This window comes from Drosophila navojoa, chromosome 4, assembly GCF_054131105.1.
Source record: "Drosophila navojoa isolate 15081-1374.11 chromosome 4, UAZ_NAV_1.0, whole genome shotgun sequence".
Lineage (NCBI taxonomy): Eukaryota > Metazoa > Arthropoda > Insecta > Diptera > Drosophilidae > Drosophila > Drosophila navojoa.
In genome coordinates, this window is record NC_142892.1 from 4,888,677 (window position 1) to 4,916,318 (window position 27,642).

Genomic DNA, 27,642 nt, shown 5'->3' on the forward strand with positions numbered 1-27,642 from the left:
TTTTATTTATTTTGGTTTTTTCCTTTTTTTTTGTTTTTTGTATCATCATAATTATCAATATCGTAATTCTCGTCGGTAAAAACTCCGTCTTTGTCTTTATCTCATTTTTATCAATATTACGAGTACTTTGCGTGCTGTTTGTTCGAGTTGTTCTTGTTGTTGTTGTATAATTATAATTACGATGCGTTTTATCATTAGATTAATCATGATGTAATAATAATATTGTATAACATATTACCCCTCAAGGGTTTTATTTTTTGGTTTTGGTTTTTCTTTTGTTTTTTATTTCCCATATTCTATGCCTAATCTTGTTACTGGTTATCCTTGCGCTCTCTCGCCCTATTCCACTCCCACTCTAACCTCGCTCTCTCTCGCTCTTTTCCACTCTTAACGACAACCTCAACTTTACTCTCAACATTATTTTTTTTTTATTTTGTATAACAAACAGAGCAGTTAACAAAGAATTGCACAACAGGAGCAAATTGTTCGATATTTGTTCTGGTTCTAATCTGTAGACCAACCTGCGAATACTCATCCAACTCTAGCTAAACTCTAACCGACTGTCTAACTACCTGGTTACGGGACTAGCCAACAAAGCGTTTTCTCTTTTGTATGTGTATGTTCTGAGTGTGTGTGTGTGTGTGTGGTACAATACGTTTTAGCCCCCCAAATACTCGTTCAGCAAGTGTAACGGGGAGTATATTGGTTTTACTTGCCTTCTTTACTTGAGCAGTTATTTTTTCACTAACTTATTTGGTACGTTTTGCGTTTATAATATCTCGTATTGCCTTTATATAGGTATATATGTATATGTATATATATATATCTATATCTATTACTATGTATAATCAATGGTTATGAAAGCATTTAAATCTGTTTAGCGCACTTTCTGAAAGCTATTCTTAATTCTGTGTGGTTTATTAGGTGTCTGCGTGTGAGTTTCATAAGAATTGCAATGCATGATTCGAAGGTGAAAAGAAATCGTCTCTGATAAATGGCCATATGCTGGAAGTACTCTATATGGTAGAGGCTAATGTTCTAAAGTATTTCCAGCAAAGTTCTGGAAACTCCTTTAGTTCATAGTCCTAAGCTACTTATATGCTAAGAGTTTAGTCGCATTTAGGTTTTGGTTTTTATTTTGTTGTTGTTGTAAATTATTGTTATGTACATTTAGACATGTAGTTTTTCTCTCAGTGTTCTTTTCGAGTTGTCCAATACAAAATTATCGAGCTGCGGTTTCGTTGTACAAAAATAATCAAAAAAAAAAAAAAAAAAAAAAATATATATATATATATATAGATGAAACAAATTTAAAGCAAATTCAACAAAATGCCAAACACAACGTGAACAAAATCAAATTTTCTTTTGTTTTTCCTTTTTATTTAGTTTTTCTGGTTTTTTATTTTTCAGTTACCTATATGTATTATATATTAATTGGTAATTTATACGCTAAGCTAATTATTTTGTTTAACAATAAGTGTATAGCTGCTTGGCTCTTACGTACCGCAAATTTTCTTTCTCATTTCTCAATTTGGGTTTCTTAATTTGTCTCTATACGTATTTAATTTTAATTCAATGTTTTTGTTTTTTTTCTATTTTTTTTATTCTTTCACTTATGCTTAATTAACGAAAAAATTAAACTTTTATTTGCAGCTTCTTTGCCATAAGGAACAGAAATGATAATCAAAAAATAATAATAATAAGGAAAATTTCCAAAATTTAAATAAAAATGTTTCACAAAAAAGTATATCATCAGATTAGTTGTAGTAGTTATATATATATATATATATATATATATATATATATATATATATATATATATATATAAATTTATTCAATAACAAAATTATATTGATTTTGAAAAAGATTTTGATGTTTTTCTTTCTCGAGATTTCTGAGATTAACTCGCAGAGCTTTACAAATTACAAATTTTGCAGTACAAAATAAGTATATATATATATATATATATATATATATATATATATATATAAATATATATAAATATATATCTATATAGTACAAGCCACGCCCACAGCAACAGAAAGAAAAACCAAACAGAATATGTTTATAAAGATTCAAGTGACAGCAGTCGTCAGTTCGGGGTTTATAGTGTGTCCATGTAGTCGGTGTCATGTCCAGTTGAAGTTTTTATTTTTCTTCTTCTTTCATTGCTTTACCTTTGGTTGAGATTTCTAATGTAATTAAAACGCATTCAATTAAACACACCAAAGCAAGAGGACAAAGAATTTTGAGGTATATAAATATACACATGTATATATATATATATATAAATCTATATAGTAAAGCGATCGATCGGACCAAAAGCTGTCAGTCTTTAGGCAATAGCAATCATAGAATAGCGTATTCTCTAGTTAAGTCTAGTTGGTTGTTCTTAGTCAGGATCGTTTCGTTCTAGTGTAGCCGTCGATGTGTTCACTTATTGCTTCTTCGGTACTCGACTTATATACATATATATATACCTATATATATATATATATATATATGTTTACTGGTTTTTTAAGACTATTTTTAATGGCACAAAATATACAGCTTTTCTTGTTGATGTTGTTGTTGATGTTGCTGATGTTGTTGTAGCTAAAGCATAATTCATTAACTAGAGCTAGTTTGCATTTTAATTTAATTTAATTTACTTTTTTTTTTGCCTGCGGAAGTTGGTTTCAACACTTTGTTGCATTAAGCTTGCAGTCCCGTTAGCTGCTGCACCCTCCCATCTTCAGTCTGCTCTGTTTCTGCTTCTGCTGCTGCCCTTTGCTCCTATGCTCTGTTACATCATGTCCATCTACTTCATCATCGTTCTTCACTCTTTCACTTTTCGTTTCATTCGTTTTACTTTTTCTGTGTTTTTTTTTTCTCTTTTTTTGTTTTGTTTTTTGTTTCTTGTCAACTACATTATGTTCCACTAGATTAGGTTGCTATTTATATTTATCTTAGGTATGCCGTTATGTTTATGTAGTTCTTCTATTTCTTCTTCATAATCTTCTCCTGTCTGTTGTTGTCTCTCGCTTATCCGCCAGTTGTTCAGATTCAGCAGTTCGGCTAGATTTACCGCGGACGCGAACCCTTGTAGTTCGGATTGGGATGACGGCTTGGATGACGTGGAGGTGCTGCAGAGAGTCAAGAGAAATATATTAATTCAAGTTGCATAGCTGATGATATACATACATACATAACTATATACAGATATCAACTCTTTCAGAATTTACTTCAAATCTTTACTTTTATCTATTTGTTGCCAATGCTACTTCGACTTACGCCAATTCTTACATTTAACCCTATGGTTTCTTCTTCTTATTTTCTTGACATATAACTTGCTGGTTTGCCCCACATTTTACGCTTGCCCCATTGGGATTTCTTGCTCTGATGGTAGACCCTCTCACCTTGTATCATCATTGTGGCGGGATACATGCCGGTTACCTGCGCCATTTGCGGCCGGATATCGCTCGAGGGCGAACGTCGACTGTTGGGCAAGGCCACCGATGGCTAGAGAGAGAGAGCGAGAAAGAGAGAGGTGAGTACAAAGCATTCAGTATAAGTATTCTAGGGTCCACTCACATGAGCAAAGTATGTCTGGCCATACTTGATGTAGACACTGGACGCCCCGTTCGGATTGTAGCCACCGAGGGCCGCCACACCGCTGAGCACCGCTGTTGCCTGCTGGCTGTTGGCTGCCGCTGCAGCCGCCGCCGCAGCTGCCGCTCCGGCCGGATGGTGCAGCTGGGCTGGAATGTGCGAGGCACGCGGTCCGGCACCGCTGCCGCCGCCAGCATTGCCACCACCGCCGCTCAGATAGAGCGACGGCGGCGAGGCGTTCATTGCGGCGCCCGTCGATGGATCCACCACAATGTACTGGGTGCCCAGGCTGGTGGTGGGTGGTGCGCTTGTGGCATTCGGCGTATTGGCGGCGCTGCTGCTGTTGTTGTTACTGTTGCTGTTGTTGCTGCTGCTGCCGCCACCGCCGCCTGCAATACTGTTGGGCGAGTTGTTGCTGCTCTCGTGGCTGCCGCCGCCGTTGTTGCCATTGGCGCTCGGCGAGTTGCGCTGCGAGACGCTGCGCCTGAAGTCCGCATTGATCGTCTTCTGGCTACGGAAGCTGGCAGCGGCTGCATTCAGACGCACTGGTGGCTTCGTCTCGTAGCCAATGTTGCCGCCGCCACTGCCACCGCCTCCGGCTCCTGCTCCGGCTCCTCCAGCTGGACTGCTTGTCGTGGGCGCATAGCTGGGCGGTGGTCCGCTGATCAGTGGCAGCTGCGTGGGCTTATTCTCCCGCTTGCCCAGCCCATGCGGCGGTCCGCGATGCGTGGCATGATGATAGCTCGACGATGTCGACGGTCCACCCAGGCTAACGCTGCTCGGCGAGGCGCGCGGCGTCGGCTCGTTGTTCGAGTTGAGCAGCGGCGTCTTGGCGCCCGTTGGCATGCCGCCCAGCGGCAACGAGTGCCGCGGATTGTAGCCACCCGGATGGTAGGATTTGCGGCCGATGCTGGGCGCATTCGAGCCCAGTCCACTTGCGTTGTTGTTGCGCTTCTCGTAGGGCGTGCCGTAGCCGCCGTCGTTGCTGCTCTGGCTGTGGTAGTAGTGGGGCGTGGTGCTGTTGCTGTGGTAGCCCGAGCCACCAGCGCCCGAGATGGCACCGCCCGTGCTGTTGGCGCCGCCAGCGACATTCGGTGCGGGTGGTGTGCTGAACAGCGGTGCCTGGCGACCCGGCGCCGCTGGCGTGCTCGGCGCCGACTGCGAGGCGGCCACATCCATGGCGCCGCTGGCTGCCGGGTAGAACGGTGCGGCTGTGATGAGAGCGTGATGTGGTGCCGTGTGCTGAGCCGCTGACGGCGGCGGCGGTGGTGGTGGCTGCTGCTGCTGTTGCTGCTGCTGCTGGAGCACCGCATTATGCGGTCCCGCCGGCTGGGCGCCCGCCTGGCCGGCCGCATAGGGGAATATGTTGGTTGGTATCAGCGCCGTGGCATGCTGCGCTGGCACCGCATACACATGCGCACCGGCAGCGGCCGCAGCAGCCGCAGCAGCATTGAGATCTGTGTTCGCTCCCGCGCCGCCATGCGCCAGCGTCAGCGTGGGCAGCGCATGATATGTCGTTGTGCTGGCGCCGGGCGTCGTGGCGATCAGCTGCGCGGAGCCGGCGCCCGGATGATGTGCCGCAGTGGCATGGCCAGCTGCCGTCGCTGCTGTCGGATAGCTGGCATTGTAGTGTATCGAGCCGCCGCCAGGGGTTCGCTTCACACGCCCACCGCCCATATAGCCGCCGCTGTTGTTGCCGCCGTTGCCGCCAGTGGTGATGAGGTGGCCATTGGTGGACTGCTGGCCGCCAGCTACCGTGGGCGGACCAGCCGCTGTGGCAGTTGCGAGATTCAGCTGAGCTGCAGCCTGGGCCTGGGCCTGCGCTTGCGCTTGGGCCTGCACCGTCGGCTGCCCGGCGGCCGGGGCCTGGCCAGCCGCAGCAGTTGCCACCATGGGCGTGGCAGTGACTGCCTGCTGGGGTAGAGCGTAGTAAGGTATGGGATGATAATAATGATACGGATAGCCAATGGGATACGTGGCCATGGGCAGCTGCTGCAGCGGCGCACCAGCCGGATCGCTGGAGTAGATCAACGGCCCCTGATAGATGGGCGCACCATTGGGAGCGGCGGCAGCAAACTGGGCTGCCGGATAGGTGGCGGTGGCCATTGGCATCACGGCCGTAGCTGGACCAGCCGGCGTCTGGTATATGGCCTGGGCGGGTATTATACCGTCGCGCTGCTGCTGTGCCGGATCGAAGACAGGTATCATGTAGGTGCCGCCGGGCAGCTCGCCAGCCTCCTGTGAGGCGAATATCGCCTGCGTGGGCTGACTGCTGCCCGTCAGCTGGAAGAGCGGCTGCGAGGCAGCGCCACTGACCGTTGGCTGTGGATACGCCGCATACACCATGCCCTGGGGCACAGCATAGATGCTGCCATCGGGCTGCAAAAATAACCGAAACAGATTAGTCAGTTAGTTGTCTTGACTATTACTACTACTAGAGTCTACTCACCCCTTGCTGATATGTGGTGGCGCAATAGGGCGCCGCGCCATTGGGCGTGGTTGTGGTATGAAAGACGGTGGAGCCATCGGCTGCCTGATAGCTTTGCGTGTACGTCCAGCTGGTCGTCTTGGGCTCCTCGGCAACGGCCTGAGCTTGGCTCTGGCTGGCTGGCTTCATCTCGCACTGGCTGTAGGGCGTGGTGCTGGGCGACAGCGATTGGGCATCGCAGTTCAATGGAACTGCGGCCACTGGCAGCGGCGTTTGGCTAGCTGGCAACTCCTGCGGCGATGGCACACTAGCTGTTTCCGTTTCCTGGTCCTGCAACTGCAATGGTTGCTGCTGCTGCTGTTGTTGCGGCAGCTGTTGTTGCTGCTGCTGCTGCTGCTGTTGCTGTTGCTGCTGCTGCTGCTCGAGCTCCTTTTCAGCGGCACAGCAGGCTGGTATGTTGGGACTGGTTGCCTGATTCTTATACTTTTGCACCTCGATGCGGTCATAGTTCTTGGTGGACGTGGAGGTCGTGATGCTCAGGCAGGCCGTGGCACTGGACAGACTATCACACTCGTCGCCCTTGCCGCTGCCCGACTCGCAGAGAGACTGCATCTGCTGCGGCTCATTCTGATAGCTCTCGTAGCTATCGGAGCAGTCCATGCCCGGTGATTGCACCTCCTCGGCATAGCTTTCCGTGGAGCTGCACGATAGCTCAGCGGTATATATCGGCTGCTGTTGTTGCTGCTGCTGTTGTTGCTGCAGCTGCTGCTGCTGCTGCTGTTGCTGCTGCTGCTGCTGCTGCTGTTGCTGCTGCTGCTGCTGTTGTTGCTGTTGCGGCTGATGTGGCGAAGACTTGCGATAGGAGGCATAGTTGCCGCCAGAATTGCCGCTCGACTGATAGTTCTGGCCGCCACTGTTGCCTCCATGCTGCAGCGCCTGGTTGGGCGGCAAGTTGGACGGGTCATAGTGGTAAATGGAGCTGCAAGCAGACAAAGGACAACAATTAGTGCACAAATATTTACAATGCAGCGACTCGAAATGTGTTTTTGGATGCTCGCTCATTGCATGCAAAAAAAAAAATAAATAAAATAAATAAATAAACACAAGTATTTGGTTGTCGCGCGTGTCTGTTAGAGTATATTAAAAGGAAAATTACGGTAGTTGTCAGGGTTGCCACAGTTTTGCGAATAGAGTGCGCAGTGAGGGCGACGGCAGCGACAGACATTCTCTTTTGATTGATTTATATATAACATTGATGGCGTATAAATGAATGGAAAAACAACAACAACAAATGCGAGACAGAGAGAGAGAGAGAGAGAGAGAGAGTGTGTGTTTGTGAGAGAGAGAGAGAGAATGATGCAATGCAATTAGAACGAACAACAATTAGACGACAATACTGGCAGACGGCAAATTTGACAGTCAGTTTAACTGCTTGTTAACTTCGCCTGACAAGAGACAACGGCAGCAAGCTGTATATATGTATATATATATATATATGTAAAGATGAGAGAGCAGCTGAGTGTGGGCGTGTGTGGGCGTGTGTGTGTGGGCGCTGTACAGGTGATATGGTGAGAGCGAGCTGAGCTGAGTGATTGAGCCGACTCGCAGTCAAATTAAATTTGAGCGAGAGCGAGCCTGTGATTTGATTCTGATTTTGATTTTAAGGCAGATAATTTACAAAAACAACATCAACAAGTTGAAAGTAGCGCACCGAAATGCGATTAATATAATGTAAGTATATATTAAATATTTAACAGGTATGCAAAAAATAAAAATAAAATTAAAAAAAAAAAATCTTTTAAATATTAAAATAATCAGCAAGAATTTGAATTCAGTCAAGTTCGACTTGGCCTAGCTAACACATTGGGCATTATTTTAGGTAAAAAGTAGGAAAAGTGAGGCTTCGGCATGCCGAACTGCAAAATGCCCTAACTAAGCAAGCGAGACAGAAGACATTTATGAAGACTGAAATAAACTGTAAGAATAAAAGTTTCAACAAAAATATGCTTAACATTTTAACAATAAATTTTCATTTAAGACAAAACCTCATCTGACAAAAGCAGGACAACAAAGTGATTCAATATAATATATATATAGATAACATTGCCTTTGATCATAAATTAATTGAAAGTTTCTTAAATGATTTCATATCGAAGCACTTAGAAATTTGTTTTTATACAATTAATGAACAATTAGTAAAGAATATTAAAGGAAAATAAAGCATTGCGTTTATAACAATTGGCTGCATAATTATTCTTATGTTGTTTTGCATTTAGTTTTTTGGTTTTGTGTGTTTTCGGTTTTTGTAAATTACCCGTCTGCATTGAGAATTGGTTGGAGGGTTTGCGGATCAATGAGGACGCTGCCAATTGGCACACTCGAGATGTCTGTGACGGCCCAGACGAGTCCCGATGCTGTTGCCGACGACTCTGGTGCTGCTGTTGTTGTTGCCGTTGCCGTTGCAATTGCTGTTGTTGCTGTTGATGATGATGATGATTGTTGTTGTTGTTGTTGTTGTTGTGGTGGTGGTGGCGTCGCTGCATGCTGCAGAAACGAGGCCATGCCCCGATTGGAATTGACCTGCGCCGTCGGCTGGCTGTACTCCGGCGTCTGTCTATCGCTGCCGTAGCCGGTGGGCGAGGGCGTTACGGAATCGGAGCGCACGGATTGGGTGCGTGTCTTGTAGCTGGATATTTTTTTTTATTTTTTTTTTTGTAAATGGAGGATTTTTTTTTTTTTTTTTGGGTGGCATACAAAAATGTTTTTGGCAATTTTAACAACAGTTTTTCTTCAAAAAGTTTTGTTTGTTAAAGTTAAATAAATATATATATAAATATATTCATAGATAGAAAGAGAGAGCGAGCGTATAGGGTATGGCTGGGTTGCATCTAAGATCAAATCTAATGCAAAGTACTTGGCGGACTACTCACCCGCTGCTCGAGGGCGACAGGCGCCAGGGTGTGCTGGTGCTGCCAGTCGAGTCCTGCTTGGCAAAGTTGCTGCCGCGTCCGCTCTTGCTCGAATTGGTTGAATCGCCGCGTGGCAGCGAACCGCCACCGGGTCCGCCAGCGCTCGGCGGTCCGCCGTAGTTGCCAAAGTTGTGGGACTTGGGCACAGCACCACCGGAACGCATGCCGCCACCATCACGTGACTCCGTTGACTAAACAAGGACAACAGCAATTAGTTTAGCTAGCTTGTTATATGTCAGCAAAGTCAGTCAACTTACATTCTGCATTTGCAGCATTTTGCCATTCGGACGTTTGGGTCGTGGCGGCTGCTGCTGCTGTTGTTGTTGTTGTTGCTGCTGCTGCTGTTGCTGCTGCTCGACTGCATTGTGCCAGCCACCGTTGCCGCCGCCAGGGCCATTGGGACCATAGCAATCCTCCTCGTAGCCATCCTGCTGCGATGTGCGATTAAAGATGCGACTGCGTGCACGATCATAGTTCTCCTCGCGCTCCTCAAAGCTCTTGGCCTTGCGATCGAGCATCAGACGTTCCGGACAGAGATACGGCGACTGGCGCACCTCATCGAAGCTGTGCGTATCACGCTTTAGAATTGACTTGCGCCCATCCTCACGATGATCGCCACGCACCAGAGACTTGAAGCGAATCTGTGGGCAAGCATGGGAGTCAATATACATATAGCAACATGATGATATCAAAGAGCATATAGAGCTTACCTCTGGTATGCGTGTGCCCTTGGTCACGGCCACGATCACACACTGTTGCGTCTCGGAGTCCACATTGTGATCCATGCCAAAGAAGGCAGCCGTGCGATGGATTAGCATGCGATTATACGAAGACGACGACGGAAAGCGATACTCACAGCCCCGACTATAATGAAGAGATACATAAGTGGATATACTTTGATAATTTCGACTTATGCTCACCCCTTTTCCTGCACAAAGTCTATCAAATCCTTCTCAATCTTCAGCAGATAGTTGCGATCCTTTGGATTCTTGTTGAGCGTGTCCCGGAAGAAGGTCAACAGATCGGTGCCACCAAAATCCGTATATTGTTCGCTTGAGTTCTCTGATTGATGAAAGACTAGAATCAATGAATTGAGCTATGCACAATGGATGGCCAGCATCCACATAATCTGGTTGTTGATAATTACCGCGCGATATAAAGCCAGATGTGTTGTTGCTCGAATTGTTGGAGTTGCAGCCCAGCGTTTGGCCATTGCCACCACAGTTGCCATTGCCACCGCCACCGCCGCCGCCGCCACCGCCACCACCACCAGCACCACCGCCATCAATGCTGTTGGACGAGCTGCCCGTTAGGTTCTTCAAGCGTGGCTTGGAGCCCTTTGCATTGGTGTTGTTGGCGCGATGCTTCTTGCCGCCGCCGCCGCCACCGCCGCCCGTGCCACGCTCATAATGATATTGCTCCTCCTCGTGGTTGCTGTTGCTGAGATTGCTATTCTGGCTGGACATTTCGTGGCGTTCGTGGCGCTCATGACGCTCGGCAGCCTTATAATTCATGCCTGAGTTGTACAGCAGCGTGGAGGAATTCTGGCTGTTGCCATTGTTGTTGCTGCTGCTGTTGCTGTTGTTGTTGTTGTTGCTGTTGCTGTTGTGGTGATGCTTTTCCAGTCCATTGGATTTCAAGTCCACCACATACTTTTTGCCACTGTTGTTGCTGCTGCTGTTGTTGTTGTTGTTATTGTTGCTGCTGTTGTTGTTGTTGTTGTTGTACTCAATGCCCGAACTACCATTGCTGTTGGTGCGATTGTGATGGCCAGCGCCAGATTTCTTGGGCGGCGACAACTTGGGAAACTCGGACTCATCACGCAGCGGCACATTCAGCGGCTGCTGCTGCTGCTGTTGCTGTTGCTGTTGCAAGTGTTGCTGCTGCTGACTAGTAACAATCACAGCGGGCGTTTCCATCAGCGGCGAATTGCCGCGTCCAGTTGATTGTGCTTTGCTATTGGTGTTAATATTGCTATTGTTGTTGTTGTTGTTGCTTAATATGGCATTGTTACTGTTGTTGCTGTTGTTGTGCTCATGGGCATCGCTGGGGTGTTGCTGCTGCTGCTCGGCGGCGCCTCGCGGCGTTGGCGTGCGCGGCGGCGACGTCGACTCGCGCATGGCATGGCTGCGTGTAAGATGTTTGCCCTTCATGTTGCCCTGTGTGCGGTTCATTGGAGTCGAGAAACATGAGGAGAGAGTGAAAGCAATTAGTTTCAAATTAGCCACCAATTGAATGCCAAAGTTGACAGACCGAAAAGAAAGGCAAGGAATGGAAAGGAAAGGACAGCAGAGCACAGCCCACTGAAGCCAGTCTAGCTCTACGTTGCGATGACGTTGCTCGACATGATGCAATTGTTGGCTCATTAAAATGTTAAACAAATGCCAGCGCCCAGGCGACGTTAACGAACCCCACACATGTGCTCAAGGAAGGCAACGGCACGGGCGCGATTCTGTTGTGGGGGGGGCAACAGAAAATCAATGCCTGATTTGCTATAGTCTTAGGATACCCTGTAAAAACTTTCTGTGCATGAGCAAGCAACAGTTTTAATAAACTTGACTTCAAGCTTAGCTAGGTTATTATATGTAAAGCTAACTGTGGAAGTGAACTGGTATATGGATGACAATTCTAAATTTTATACAGTCTGAATATTATTTGAGTATTATTCTAATTTTTTGTTTAATATTTATATTTATTTATATATATTTTACTATTATTAATATCAATATATTTTAATATTCACTCAGATATTTCTTTAGTTATTTTTCCGAAGATATTTTTCATATAAAGCTCCGTTCATTAAAAAAAAAAAAACTGTAGACAAAATCTAACAACTCTACAATGAAACAAATATTAAGATTACTTTATACAAATTTTTTCTTAGACTCTCTTCACATTTGCTCAAATTCTTTCATAGTCTATACAGCTCCAGGGCATTTCTTAGTCGTTCACTGCCCACACTCCGACACAGTCACATAGCTAGCCTTGCGACTGTTGCCGTGCCAGCCACATAAATCGCTTCATAGCCTGCCTGGGCTGCCATTTGACATTTAAACAAACGCCGAAGGACAACGCAGCCATATCAGTTAGTCAATAAGCCAGTCAGTCAGTCAGTCAATCAGTCATTAGTTCAGTCCGTTAATAAGTCAGTTGGTCAGTCGGCCAATCGTTTAGTCACTTATTCACTTAACTAGGTAATGCGTTTGGTTTTTCCATTTTCCCTGCCTTCCTTTTTATATTCACACTCAACTCCAGCCTATCGCACATCATTAATCAGACAATTTTTGGTTAACTTGGAAGACAGCTGCTACTTGAGCTCTCAATCCACCGAGCCCAATCCAGTGACGTCGCACAAAGCAGTAAAACCAAAGCCAAAACCAAATGCGAAAGCAAAAGCAATAAAGCCAACTGCCAATGTTAAAGTCAAAGCGATGAGCACACACTCCGAGGGCCAATATATAGACCCATCGTACCCCCTCCCTCTTTGAGCATACAATTTAGCAGTGATTAAATCAAAGTATATACATATATATGTATATCAATCAAATACATCTGCTATATACTTTAATTCATGTAGTTGGCAATCGCTTATAAATTTTACAGTTGACAGCATTTGGTTCTTATATTAATTAGCAGAAATTTAATTATAAAACTATATACTATACTATATATTTGAATTATATATATGCTTGTCTATTATGTATGCTTTTTGATTTCTAAATATAAATTCTTTTGTTATTGCATTTGGCTTCAAACAAGTCATCGGTCACAAGTACAAGTAATCTTTCGAGCATTGAAAAGCTACAGTTGAGGGCATTTCAATTTTGTTATAGCAGAAGCATTTCGAGACAATATAATGTATGTATATAGATTCTTGATGAATTTCTAAAATAATAAATAAGGCTTCTCATACAGCCTTGCCCGTTTATATGCCTATTCAAAATACTATATTTGTCTTGAAGTTCTCTCAATGAAAATCTTGTTTGTTTGTAATATTCATAATAGAAACTAAATTTTTTTTCATCTAGGGTCTATTTAATAGGATTTGGTATCAGATTAATAAGAAGTTTTTATATGTAGAGCATATTTATTTGTTATAAAATCTGAATGCAGACTCAGGGGTCAAGAGCTATGCTATCAAAATAATGTGCCTAATCGAATTTCGCGGAAGCAAAGTAAAGAAAATATTGACTATAGCTAAGCTAATTGTTTCTACGAACTGTCAAAATTAGATATAATTCCCAATCTTACTTCTTCAATATGTCTGGAAAGATAGTATAGACATGGCGTACGAAGCACTCCATTAACAGTCACGCTGTCCTGCCCCTACAATAACACCTTAACCCAAGTAGGTAGACTCTACTAAACACACATCGAGCTACCAATACCAATACCAATAACTGAAAATCAAGGTCAGAAAATTGTTTTTGCTAGCAGTTTAACTGCGATTTTCTTGCTCGCTTACAATTCAAATTGGCCAGATTTGAATAATCAAAGTGCAGACGACTTCGAACTTCGTGCTGGCCAACTTCCGCGAACGTCATCAGTTGGCGGGAAAAATCAATAAATCGACCTTGGCAGGCAGAGTTCAAGCAGCAGCAGCAGCAGTAGCAGCTGCTGAACCAAAAATGCTTTGGCATTGTTTTTATTGGTCGCCTGGATGGTTAAATACAAATTAGAAACAACAGAAAACTCAACTGTGGCCCCAACATATGCCACACACACGCACACACACACACACACACACACACACTTGGCCCATTTGTCCAGTGCTCAGGCGTGCGGCAGCCCACATAAACCTTGAACTCCGTTTGTAATTGGAAAATCACTTGTCCAGGGCAGCAATCAAAAAGCCATTTTCAATGCAATACTTTGACATTCACTGCAATTTGGGAATTTCCAGCAAATCGAGTTTTCCAATAGACCAATTCCTAGAAAACTGCAGGAGAACACCCGACGACCCAACGACCCATCTACCCCTCAATGCATGCATTCTGTTAACCTGACCTGACCCAGTTCTGTGCAGTTTTTGGGCGTGTATCTTTTTTGCACGGACCAATTCCAGTTCATGGCTGCTGCACGTGCAGAGAGACAAGAGAGCGAGACAGCGAAAGAGAGAGAGAGAGAGAGAGAGAGAGAGAGATAGCGGCAGACTCTCAGCGGTAAATGGATACACGCGCTGTGTAACTGTTACTGACCCATTTACATGTGCATTATATATGTATATGTATATGTGTATATCTCTTAATAACTATATAGTTCGATATATATACATACATATATATTTATGATTTTATTTACTTACGCGTCTATTGCCAAAACTGTTTTGACGCCCCAAATTGGAAGCGTTCGATTGCTCCTCGTTGCAGTTGGTATTGTTGTTGTTGCTGTTGCTTGCTGCTGTTGTTGCTGCTGCTGTTGATGACGTCACGGCTGCTGTTGCACTTGTAGTTGATGGCGCTGCTGCTGCTGCTGCTGTTGATGTTGCTGCTGCTGCAGGTGCAGTTACAGTTGCAGTTGCTGGTGACGTCGCAGAATTGTTGCTGGCAACGGCGGCGACAACAACAACGGCGGTGGCCGCAGTGGAGGTGGCTGAGGCGGAGGCTAAGTTGGTTGGAATATTTGTAGCGAGGGCTACTTGAGATTTTGTGGAACTCATAATCACAGTTTATGTAAAATGTACTGCAAAGAAGAAAATAAAGAAAGACAAATGTATTAATAGAAATTTAGGAAGTTTTATGCACTTCAGTTTACTGAAAATTGTATGAATATATGTATATATGTATAAGGAATATGTTATGCATGTATATAAATACTTTTGCTGGTCCCTATAATACTTGTATATGATATTATGTCTAAATTTCAGTTTAGCTACTATGACTTGCAAGCTTGCTGCAATTCCTTCAGAGATGAAGTGACAGCTGAATGGTCAGTTAAAAACTTGCTGTCATTTAGATAGAGACAACTATAGCTGTTGCTGAGTGCAAGCGAGACGGCTATTTATGTCCTACGCATAGAGATGCCACGACTTCGATAAACGAGAAGAATGCGATTAGTCATGGAGAGTCTGACAGACTGGCTCAAGACTATTGAACAATCATCGTATGGGTTAAAGTCCCTGGTAAGTTTGTGATCCAACTAAATCGAAGTTCATATTTATATTTTATAGTTTAGCCAATCATATATATTATTCCAAATAAAAATGATAATATATATATAAATGGAATAATAATATATAATAATAATAATATAATACAAACAAAAAATAAATCTATCGACTACAGTACCGAGCAAAAATGAGTGAATGTTTCACAACTTTGACTTTCATCACGCATAAAAATTAAACCATACAAGCAAATCAAGATTTGTTTTTTTTTGGTTGTTTATTAGTTTGTTCTTAACACATAACAAAAGCTGCAAGGCTGAATATGCCAAATTCAAAGAGTTAGAAATCAAAAACCAAAAAAATCCACATAAACTCAATTTTGCACGTTTAAAAAAAAATTAATTAACTAACAAATTTTAATATTTTGTCCAAAAACCCTTATTAGCAATAACTTTGTTGATTCTGTTCGGCATGCTCTCAACCAAACTGTGAATCATTTCGCTTGGAATTCGCCTCCACTCCGCCTCTACGCGCTCCCATAAGTTGTCTATGCTCGTTGGGGCTGCATCACACTGCCCTAGCCATCTTTTCACTATTGACCACAGATTTTCAATAGGATTGAGGTCGGGACTCTGTGCTAGCCCATTTATTAGGCTAAAACTTTGGTTTCCAATCCATTCCTTCACAATTTTGGCTGTATGTTTTGGATCCCCATCTTGTTGAAAAACCATTTCATTTTCGGGATAAGCACATTTATCGATAAAATTGGGAAGATGGGTTTGAAGGATATTCATGTAATCTTCTTTGCGCATTATGCCTTCTATTCTATGTAAAGGACCAACGTTCCACCAAGTAAAGCATCCCCAAACCATAATGCTGCCGCCGCCATGTTTGACCGTTTGCTTCACATGGTGTGCTTGAATGCGTTCCCCAGGTCTGCGCCAGCAATATTGCTTTCCATCTGATTGGAAACGGTTAAATTTTGATTCATCCGACCAAATAACTCGTTTCCAATCATCAATGCTCCAGTTTTTGTGATCCCTTGCAAATTTCGAACGCGCCTTCACACTCTTTTCTGACAATGCAGGTTTGTTTTCCTTAACGAATGAGACATAACCGATGCCACGAAGTGCTCTTCTAGCAGTCCATTCGTTAATATTTTTATTAATTGCTAGAGAAGCACCCGTTGGTGTTAGCAGCTTGTTCTTCCTCATTTCCGACATCATTATACGAGCATCAGAGTCCGACAACAGTTTTTTGCGACCTTTGACTTGAGTTTTCGGAGTCAAATTTCGTCTCTTTTGAGCTGCGATCACAGCGGAAACCAAAGTTTTAGCCTAATAAATGGGCTAGCACAGAGTCCCGACCTCAATCCTATTGAAAATCTGTGGTCAATAGTGAAAAGATGGCTAGGGCAGTGTGATGCAGCCCCAACGAGCATAGACAACTTATGGGAGCGCGTAGAGGCGGAGTGGAGGCGAATTCCAAGCGAAATGATTCACAGTTTGGTTGAGAGCATGCCGAACAGAATCAACAAAGTTATTGCTAATAAGGGTTTTTGGACAAAATATTAAAATTTGTTAGTTAATTAATTTTTTTTTAAACGTGCAAAATTGAGTTTATGTGGATTTTTTTGGTTTTTGATTTCTAACTCTTTGAATTTGGCATATTCAGCCTTGCAGCTTTTGTTATGTGTTAAGAACAAACTAATAAACAACCAAAAAAAAACAAATCTTGATTTGCTTGTATGGTTTAATTTTTATGCGTGATGAAAGTCAAAGTTGTGAAACATTCACTCATTTTTGCTCGGTACTGTATCTCATATAATATTAATAGAGATATTGAGGAAATGCTAACGAATATAACGTTAGTCAATAGCATGAAATTATCCAATTATAGGACACTTAAATCTAGCAGCTAGATGGCTAGTTAAAGCAGCCAGTTAGTAAATATTGTATTGAATGCTTTACTCAAATACATACAGGCATAAGTAATTCCCTTATCAATCTTTCATTGACTACCTTTTATTTACACATTTTATATTAATTTTATATGTTTTTCTTTGTCCTTTACCTTTGCGAGTGAGAAAAACTATTGCATTTTGTTGAATGCTCCAACTTCTTTTAGTTGTTCTTGTTGTTGTTGTTGATTTTGTCTTTTTGGTTGGTTTCATAAGAATCTTTGCGTACGATTAGAGTTTCTTTTTCTTCTTCTTTTATATATATGTTTGTACGTATTTATTCCAAGTTGCTTTTTATATTAAATTTCTTTATAATTTCAGGAGTAAAATCATATTTTTTGTTGTCCAAAAATATGCCGGCAGTGCAGTTAATAGAATTTTTTCTTAAAAAAGGATCTGTCTACGGCTGTTTTTATTATTTTTGAGCTGCTATGCCACAGGTTTTTCGATTGTTTTTATTTTTTTCATTTATTATTATTATAGTTTGTGCGACTAAAGTTAGTTAATAATTTAGTTTTATACTCGCTTATAGAGACAAGGCTTAGTTTAGTCTAGTTTAGATATATATATATATAATATATGTGTATATAGTATAAGTATAGTTATTGTTGTTGTTGATTATTTAGTTGGTTTTTCTTTTTTTGGTATTTTTTTTATATTTTTGTAAAAAATGATTTAAAACCAAAAAAATGTAGAATCGAAAACACAATTTATTGAGATTTTTGTTGTAGTTATTGGTTTTACTTGTATTTTATTTTTGTAATTGCATTAAAAGTTTTTATAACGTTGTTTATCACATTTACACCATATCACCGAGAATCACAAACTGCCTTTAGGTAATTAGTATATTTCTGTTGGTCTCTGCACTTTGCGACGTTCTCTCAATTAGAATTATTATTACGGGGGTTTTTTGTCCTTAAAGCTTACAGCTAAGTCATTTATAACTAGTCCTTAGAGTTTATGTATAGTTGTATACTTTAAAAATATTATTTAGTTAAAGCTTTTCTTTTGGTTGTGATTCTTAAATATTTCTGCTTGACTCTTATTTTCTTTCCGTTGATTATTCTTCTTTATTTATGTATTTACTTAATTTCGTTTTGTTGTTTTGTATTTCTTTTGGTATTTGTTCTTCACTTTCTGTTGTCTATGGAGTAGTTCAGGTTATGTGAGAATTTCTTTGATTTGTTGTTTGTGGCACACATTTTGCTGCAAGTTGAGTAGTGGATTGAATAAAAGTTGACCGATTCAAAACTTTTCAGAGAGCGCGAACTTTTTCGTGTATGTATCTGTGTAACACACACATATACGCACACACACACACACACACACACACACACGTAGATACACGCACATGGAATGTGACCTTGTTTACGATTTATTTTGATATTCAAAAGCGTCGAGAGCAGTGTAATTGAAATGCGTGTGCCTTTGCCTACCCCAGGATACGAACTAAAAGCGCCGCATACATCGGCCAAGGGATGCTTTCTGCACACATAACGAACTTCGCCTCTCTCTCTCTCTCTCTCTCTTTCTCTCTTACTCAATCATACATAGAGTCTTTCTTGCCCTCCTTACTTATCTATCGCTTCTTTCACTGTGGAGTCTTTGACCAGTTGTTTTTGTTATTGTTATTCCTTCTAGCGAGTTCGTTGTCATAATTATGCTAATTTTTGATTGCTACAAGTTTTCTAATTCTTCCTCTTCTTTTCTTCTTCTTATTTTTTTTCGTAGTTTAGGGTGCAAATCCCTTAGAGGGTTGTTGAACGATAAAATGAAGGTTAAATAGCTCTAGATCAAAAAGATAACGAAGAAGCGCGAAAACTTTTGGGAAGTACTACCTAAATTCAATAAGCATACAAGAGGAAGTAAAATTATAATTTTCCAGACTTTGAAGAAACTTCAATCATAAAAGAAAACACACTTAAAGTCAATTAAAATCTGTTTTAAGTCCCTCTCATTGAACACAGATGAAATAATAACCGATGCCCCGCAAAAATAAATCGAGCTGTTTACATAGGCTCTCCACTCAAAGAAAATCCGATTCTGAGACGCTGAGCAAACAAACAAGCGAATTGCATTGGGCGACCATAAAACGTAAAAGCGAAATATGAACAAGTCAAAAAGGCACACAAATGGATTCTCATTCCTCGTTCCCATGCTCTACTCTTAAGTCCAAGCCCCAACCCCTCGGTCCCACCGTGCCTTATTTTCTTATACTTATATATGTATATATATATTTGTTTTCTTTGCATTTGTGTGTTTGGGAAATACCCGCGAAATGCCAGCATGATTTGGAGAATCGCATGGCACAGAGTAGAGGGCAAAAATAAGACGCGAATACAGGTGATAAATGGATGACGTAGTCGACCATAATAACAAACACGCATACGCCATGTGGCACACACAGCCATGAAAATGAATGTGAAGCACAAGTCACCCGAATAGCAAAAGAAACAACATTTGCCCATTGCAGTGACAGGCGAAGAAGAAAAAGACGCGCAAAACGAAAAACTTGCCCGGAATGCATGTGGCTCAGTGTTGCCCCGTTCACAGTTATTCCAATTCTCTGCTCCCGTTTCGTCCCATGTCAACTGTTTACAGCAGCTGTCGCTGTCGCCGTCTCAACACACTCAAAAAGCTTTGGCACAGCACAGGCCACACGCTGTACTCGAAATTGTGTTGCGGCTGTCAAAGTTTTTTTCTTTTGTTATAAAGAGAGCAAGCTTTCTGAACGCCTGCGCTTGCGTGGGAGAGAGTAATTAAGATGAGAGAGTGAGAGAGAGAAAGAGAGTGCGTGCAGATAATGCGTGCATTTCTATTAAATGTGAGCCAACAGGAAGTTTGCCGCGTTGCATTCGAGCGAAATGCCTAGCAATCCTTACAGTTATTGTTTGTTTATGCTACAACTATTTCGTTGGATGAAGAGAGGAAAAAAAACTGCGTCGTTTAGCTAGGGCTAAAAATTTTACAGGGCTTCGCAAACGCTAACAATTTACAACTAAGAACAACAACGAAGTGCTCCAAACGACGGCTCGGCTATGGGGCGAGCACACACGAACATCGACACGAGCGCGACATGAAATTGAAACGAACGCGTGTATGAGCGCCCATGCATGTGTATGTGTGAGTGTGAGTGTGAGTTTGTTGTGTGAAAAACGTGTGTCGCTGTGTATGTATAATACACCAAAAAGTCAATGCAAAAAAGAAATGAAAAAAAAGGGCAAAGCGAAAGAAATCGTCAAATTTTAAATGAAAATTCCGCTAGCATTTTTCACGCGACAAAAAATCACAAAACAAAAACGAAAACTGTGGTAAACGCGCCGCACAGCACAAAATATTTTCCTGCTTTGCTTTGCACGGTTTTTCTGCTTTGCACTTTTATATATATGTACACATATATATATATTTAAGCACTGCGCCGGGCTTCCTTTTCCTGCATACACAGAAAAGTATGTGCATATATACATGTCTATATATATACATACGTATACATTATATATGTACATATGTATACGTGTATATATAGAGATATATGATATATGCTGCACGCACTATTTAATGTCTCCTGCTTTCGTTTTTCTTATGTTGTTGCTGTTTTATTAATTGCTACGCGCGTGCCATTTTCGTGATGGTGCGTTTATGTGTGCGTGTGTGTATGTTTCCACACTATTTTCCGAACTGTATTCTGTTGTATTTTTGTATGCTTGATATATTCGTATTTGTTTTTAGCTTCATCAACGCAAACTAATTCATTTTTCTCTTGCCTTCGCCCGTTTGCTTCATTGTGAAAATGTATTTTTAAGCTGCTGCTCCTCTGCTGCTGCTTCTGCTTCTACTACTGCTGCTGCTACTGGTGCTGCTGCTGCTGCTGCTGCTGCTGCTGCTGATGACAATGACAAAGTTGACGACGGCTGCGACGAATAGGACGACGGCGACGAGCGCTGCGCTCCGCTGGCAGACATTATGGGAACACGACCGAATGGATACTGGGCCACCGCATGCGAAAAGGCCGTCAGAAAAGCAAAAGCATCACTCAGGCTGGGGCACACACACACACACACACACACACACACACACACACACACAAACATACTCTCTCTCTTATGTGCACGGGCGCTCTCTCTGCTCTATTTGTGCTTTATGCATAAGCCAAAAGGGTGGCAAGGTAAGAGCGCTCTCTCTCTATCTCTCTGTCTTCTCTTTCTAGCTAGCAACCGAGTCGGAGTGCGTAAAAGCTTTGCGAAAAAACAGGTTAAAGCATGTGGCCCCCGCGACCCGCTAACAGTCAATACCTTTACGCTCTCTCTGTCTCTCTCTCGCTCGCTCTCCCCCTGTCTTTGTCTTTTACTCCTTGCCTCTTCTTGCTTACTTTAGTGTATTATGCCCCAGAGCCAAAATGCGCACGATTTGCTTTTGGGGTGGCATTTCACATCGCTGTGTTGTCCTTCCTGCGTGCGTGTACTTTGTGCAGTTGTTGTAGTTGTTGCTGGGCATCATCTTTGCCTATCTACACATCGTTTGGCTTCCAAGCAGGCCATGACAAGACCTTGGAGTAGCCGCTATGTATGCCTGCATGTGTCTATGTGTATGTGAATGTGTGTGTGTGTGAGTGTGCCAAACAGGATTGTTTATCGCATAATTTTTTTGTTTGCCTGCAATCAAACTTTATGCTTTTCTAGTACCCATACAAGCTCAATAGTAGTCCAGATTGAAAAGTAATTATAAATCAAATTCAAAGGCATATGAAATAAGTGGAATGATAAGATTTAAGTAATAAATGTAGTATTTACATCTGTGATGCTATGCACAAAATTATGAATTCTTTTACTTGAACTTTTGCTGCAAAAAGTGGCGAAATTTTAGCAGCAGTAGTAAATTTAAATTTTAGAGTAACGTTGACAAACTCTGCAAGAAAAAAAGAATTGCTTTCGATTCAACTTTGCATTTGAAATGCAATCAAGCGCACAAATTTGATTTAAAAACCATCTAAAAAAAATATAGTCAACAAAATATTCTAGTTCAATATTTGTTGCAGCAATTCAATTAAAATGGTCAAATGCCTTTGGGAAAATTCAGATTCAGTTTGAAATGCATCCATCGCTCTCTCAATTATAGTTCGCAAATTAAGTTTGCTCTCGATGCTGCGAGTTTTCAGCCAATTTTGATGGTATTTCATCAATCGGGCACGAGATGGGCAATAAAAAAGCTTTTACGAAGAAATAACTGTAAAATTGAATAAGCACTCGCGTCTTTAATTGGAGGGGGGAGGAGGAGTATCTACTCTCAGCTGTCACAGTGCATTACAGAAACGCAATCTATGTATAAGCTCAGTGTGTGTGTGTGTGCGAGAGGATTTCATTGTCAGTTGCCGTGACTATAGACAAAACCTCAATATGTGCCATGATTGAGTAGTTAAAGGATTTGCACTGAGCACGCCGTGCCCTAGATTCGACAACAGAGCAATAGATAGATAGAGAGAGCGAGAGAGAGCTAGAGAAGCAGCGCGCAATTGCAGCTTCAAAGTATGCAACAGAACGTGCATTACAATAAGCCACGATTGCAGCCATTAAATGCAAATTGAAAAGCAATTGAAGCGGAGTCGCATCGATTAGCTATACACACGCATCATTAAACATAAACAAGCAACGACGCAGCCTCTGAAGGGGTGGGGAACGTCCTATGCGTGTACAAATGCGTCGCAGTAAATAATTTATGCACAGACTACCAAAGCGGAACAATGGAACTGAAACGGAACGCCGACGCTGCTGGCGCTTTAAAGCCGTCAGCTTTGATTCGGCTGTTTCTATTGTTTACATGGAGCGCGCGCTCATTTGAGAGAGAATGAGATGGAGCGTAAGCTAAAGAGAGCGTATAAGTAAAGATGGCAACTTGCGACGACTGTTGCTCGGCTCTCGTAATATGTAAACGTAACGTAAATGTAATTTTACGTATGTGTGCGTGTACGAGTGAATGTCGTGAGTGTCGCGCCTTGTTGCAATTACGACATCTTATTTGGGTCAGCGTAGACAGAGCGAGAGAGAGCGACTGTGTGTGTGCGTGTGAGTGTGGTAAAGAGAGTGTGCGCCTGTCAGTGAGATAATGTGTGAGTGAGTGAGTTGACAAGTGTCTGTCGCACGTGTGAGCTTAAAAGCGCAATGCATTGCGTTTCGAGGCCAAGTGTCAGGCGTGTATGAAAGGCAAGGATGCTGCGTTTAACACTTCCCGTCGTCGTCGACGCCTTCAAGTAGGTGTGGCATTTAAGTGTCGCTGTGAGCCAAGAAATTGACTTCAATTAATGTGGCCAGATAGACGCAGCCAACTAATCTCATCTAATTAGCTGACAAATGCCAAAGGCCACCAAATCCTGTATGTTGTTGTTGAGGCTTTGCTTTTCCTGCTTTTATGACGCAATTAAAATGCTAAATGTTTTATGACAAAGCGCCTGTGGGGGGGGACACTTTAATTAATTTGTCGGCCATGAAAGGTGTTAAAAGCAAGGACAACAAGCCAGCACCTACTGCTGCTACTTCTACTGCTGCTGCTTCTTCGCGTTGTTGTTGTTGTTGTTGTTGTTGGTGTCGTTGTTTTCTGTTGTACTTTAACGCTTGACCCAGACAAGAGAGACACAGCAGACAAGAGCCGCATTCACTTTAAGCGCGGCGCGTGTACAGGCTGAAAGCACAAATCCCCCTCTACACGTCCTCCTCCTACACACAGTCACAGTCAGTCACAAGCCTTGCCACGCCCCCCACTCAACCAACACCAAGATTATGCAGCTTATATGAGAGGCAAGCGCGTGGCTCGGCTTCATCCTGTGCGGCAAAGGCTGGCTTGTAATCATGTTGCCTTGTTTTTTAGCTGACACAAGATGAAATGTGCGGGCTGCTCGAAGCAGAGGAGGCACCAGTCAACGGCAACGCACGCTGCGGTCCTGTCATGCTCTCAAAGAGCATAAAACGCCAGCTAAGCACATTCAGACAAGCATATGAATCGAGCGACTGGCAACTGCGCCGTTTAGTTGACTCAAAGATGTCCTGCGACGATTGCATGAACTGAAACTTAAGGCGAGCTTAAGTCGGAAAATTAAATTATCTAAGAATTATGTTTCATGGTTGTCTTTTAAAAACCAATAAACAAATGGAAATTACAGCATAAACGATTCTCTAATCAAATATCTGTTTCAGTAGAGGAATTAATTAATTCCTTTTCTAATACAGAGCTCTCTATGGCACCGGTTTCTTGATATAGGACTGTATGTTTATCATCGAAAACAAGCAGAACTAGTAAAGATATTGCAGGTATATCATCACGTAGAGTTCAGTTCATCGTATAGATCAGAATGTAGAGCATAGCTTTATAGCTTGTATAGCCTTAAATAAAAAACAATTTTAGCTTATAGACTTCATACCACTTCGCTCTAAGTTTTTTAAATTATTTACGTACATCTCTAGCGCTCTTGACATTTTATTCTTTCGCTTTCCAACACTGGCACAAGTGTGTTGGCCCGTAGCGCAAGAGCGGGCCTCACTCAAGTATTTCTATTGCCGCAGGTAGCAAACAAAATTCTTGTTGCATACACAAGGGGGCAACATGAGGTCGCATTTGATTGCTGCTGCTTTTGTCTGTGACCCCTTGCTGACCCACACTAACTCCCACCACCACCATAGCCCCCACCCCCTTTCCCAACAAGGAGTTATGAATTATGCAAAGAGGCAGCTGCTCCTTTTGCCTGGGGTCCCATCAAAATAGAATACGCAGACGTGTTTTTTTTCTGTGCGCCTTGGGAGCTGAGCCAAATCAAAGATCTTATCACAGATTCATTAAGCTATATATATATATGTATATAGAGTGAAAATACTAGATGCATTGCATACAAAGTATAACAAATGAAATAAAACGGCGTGAAAAAACTCATAAATTAATTCAAACAAATTCTCAACATTTCTGCAAGGCACAAAAAAAAAAAAAAAAACTTTACGTTCAAGTAAAAATTGTGAATTTTTGTAAACAGAAACAGAAACAGAAACACAACGAAGCGAAGCGAAACCGAGCGGAATAACAACAACAACACTAACAATCGAAACAACAATTAACAACAACAATCAATAGAATGAACCATAACAAATCGAGATGACGACGACATTTCGTTTATAGCATCATCTCAAATAGCAACAACAGCAACAACAATAACAACACACTCGATGCATGCAACGCGTGCTGTCTGTTTTACTTAAATTCAGAATAAATATCGACGATACAAAGATAAAGGTATATACATATGTATAAACATATATAAACTTATCTATTTAGCATAGCTATGCACTGAGCTAGCCAAAAGTAAATCCTATTGCCCGGGCTATTTCAACAAAACAAATAAAAGCTAGCATAGATTACCTAGATACTCAGTAGAAGACATATATATTTAGTAGCATATACTTCATTTCGTTTCCCTATGTCCATACCACATACAACTATATTTTATACCATACCATACCATATCATACAAATTTGTAATCTATAATATGTTATTATCGATTTGTTTTTAGATATGCCCAACTATAGTCGACAACGAGTTTTACTGAAAACCAAATGTAGCTAAATCAATATACTCTTCCCATTTACCAATACATTTCATAAGTCCAGGGTATACGATAAAATAACAACACAGACGACATGATCGCAACGCAACGAATGCGAACTGAGAGACATGCCCTGCCTGGCGGCCTAGTCCGTCGATCGGTTGGACGTTCGGTCGGTCGGTCGGTCGGTCACTTAGTCTGTCGCTCGTTTGTCTCACATACGAAATAGATTTTCAATAAAAACCCACTCGAAAAACGCCAACAATGGCGCACAGAAACGCATTGCGATCCATTCCTCGATCTATTTTCGAGCCCAAACAAATGTATTTCTAAAATTACAACAAATTTTTGCAAACTAGAAGGAAGACTAAACTATGTAGGGAATTACAGTAATAATGCGTTTGATATAAAAACTAGATATGAGCATAGGAATATGTTAATATCATAATGATAAATGCTCATAAGGTGACGTAGAGTTAGCATACCTTATAACTAGCCTATAGGACTTTAAGTTTTTAATAAAATAGTAGAATGGTCTGGTACGCCCCAACTGCGGCACACAAGTCCTTCCAAAGTAATTTAGGATTCTTATGGAAAGTGTAAATGGCGTAAACCAAAATAATAAATTAAAGCTTGACAGAGTTGCCACAAGATAAATTAGTCAGCTGACTAGTGTTGCCACCTTTCAAGAATTTTGGCTTAGTTTCTAATAAAATGAACAATAAATGATTAATAATTAAATAAATCACAAAAATGACAGCAAAATGTAGGGCAACTCTATCGTCTATAGTCTACAGCTCGAAAATAATATTCAATTCAGTTAGTTATGTGTGTTAACAGAATAAACAGATCAATTTTATAATTTTTTTTTTTTTTTATTTTAAATGCTTTTGGTTTGTGTACGTTTTATAGTTGCAGATGTATTTGGATGAAAATTCAGAGATTTCTGGTTAAAGTTAGTATTCGATAACAATCCATTCCTACCATCTAATTGGGAAATGTTCAGTACCGCCCCGAGAGGTTCGTATATCGATGAGCGCATCAGCAGGACCTATTGCAAGGATGTGCTCCTCGCCAATTGGCAGGAGCTGCGCCTGGGCAGTCAAGAGTTGAACGATTGCGTGACGCCAGGACTGAAAAAAGTCAATGCCTGCATACGGCACAAATCAGAGGCACAGGATAGCTACGTGCCGCCCCATAAGTTGGAGGAGCCCACTCAAACAAAGCGACAATTTCTGGCGGCGCGCAACGAATCGCTGCACAATTTCAAACGGAATCGATCATCGCAATTGTGCTTCAACTTGGACGAGGACATGGTCAATAATTATACAACCACTTACAACATAATGTTCGATATTCTGCCCAGGCAGGCGAAAGAGGAGAAGGCAACGATGCCCGTGAATGCATCCATTGTGCCGAGCCGACCCGAACAACGGGATCTGATGCTCAGCTACGGCAATCGCACCAAGACGGGCAGCCGCTGCCGGCTTATGGCTGACATGTACCTGGATAAGTTGCAGCGCTTGCAAACAACTTATGCGGCAGAATATGAACAGTATGCAACGGGCTTATCGGACTAGTAATTCACCCAAATGTACAAAATTTCACAATTAAATATATAGATGCTTGGTAATATTCAATGTTTGGCTTCGCATTAAAATTTATTTTACTCACCATTTTCAGTTCTGCTGCCCATTGGATATGCTACAGCAGGCGCTTTGCAGCACACGGGCATTGTGTTGTGTGCAACTATTTTCGACTGCTGCTGTTGTATTTATTTCTTGCCGGCTGCTGTTGCTTTTAACACACACGTCTTTTTATTTAATTTGCTAAGCACACGAAATGTTTTTATAAATTGCACAAAGAAATTTTTTCTTTTACGCTTGACATGCAAGTGTTGCAAAATTCTGGCGTATTTTATGCAAACAGCTGGGGTAGTGCTACAAGGGCAAGCGATAACTATCGATAGCTAGCAGCAGTGCAAAATGTACTCATTGTCTAACACTAGT

At 42.0% G+C, this 27,642-nt stretch overlaps 3 protein-coding genes and 1 long non-coding RNA gene across 13 annotated transcripts in view; 2 read left to right on the forward strand and 2 right to left on the reverse strand.

Annotated features, from left to right (window-relative positions):
- enc (R3H domain containing protein encore) lies at nucleotides 1-27,580 on the reverse strand. Of its 10 annotated transcripts, none has more exons than XM_089260045.1 (12): nucleotides 27,308-27,580; nucleotides 14,294-14,670; nucleotides 10,136-11,147; nucleotides 9,909-10,065; nucleotides 9,699-9,852; nucleotides 9,246-9,629; nucleotides 8,950-9,179; nucleotides 8,334-8,705; nucleotides 6,041-6,998; nucleotides 3,574-5,970; nucleotides 3,286-3,501; nucleotides 1-3,125 (listed from the first exon to the last, which is right to left on the reverse strand). In XM_089260045.1, the coding sequence occupies exons 2-11, from the start codon at nucleotides 14,645-14,647 to the stop codon at nucleotides 3,310-3,312; spliced, it is 6,210 nt and encodes a 2,069-aa protein (XP_089116171.1). In that variant the 5' UTR covers nucleotides 14,648-14,670; nucleotides 27,308-27,580; the 3' UTR covers nucleotides 1-3,125; nucleotides 3,286-3,309. The 10 variants fall into 10 exon arrangements, with proteins under 10 accessions (XP_089116171.1, XP_089116173.1, XP_089116172.1 ...); XM_089260047.1 differs by lacking the exon at nucleotides 27,308-27,580 and adding an exon at nucleotides 17,168-17,307 and having other exon boundaries at nucleotides 3,399-3,501; nucleotides 9,909-10,050; XM_089260046.1 differs by lacking the exon at nucleotides 27,308-27,580 and adding an exon at nucleotides 17,168-17,307 and having other exon boundaries at nucleotides 9,909-10,050.
- Nucleotides 1-27,642, reverse strand: part of Cdc37 (cell division cycle protein 37) — a 173,788-nt gene that overhangs the window by 68,645 nt on the left and 77,501 nt on the right. The window lies entirely within an intron of this gene.
- Nucleotides 17,328-17,631, forward strand: LOC149091344 (uncharacterized). Its single transcript, XR_016196779.1, has 2 exons — nucleotides 17,328-17,462; nucleotides 17,495-17,631. It is a non-coding gene; the product is annotated as an uncharacterized LOC149091344 (long non-coding RNA).
- On the forward strand, nucleotides 26,438-27,273 carry LOC108650109 (uncharacterized). The gene has a single exon (XM_018099227.2). The coding sequence runs from the start codon at nucleotides 26,632-26,634 to the stop codon at nucleotides 27,211-27,213; it is 582 nt and encodes a 193-aa protein (XP_017954716.1). The 5' UTR covers nucleotides 26,438-26,631; the 3' UTR covers nucleotides 27,214-27,273.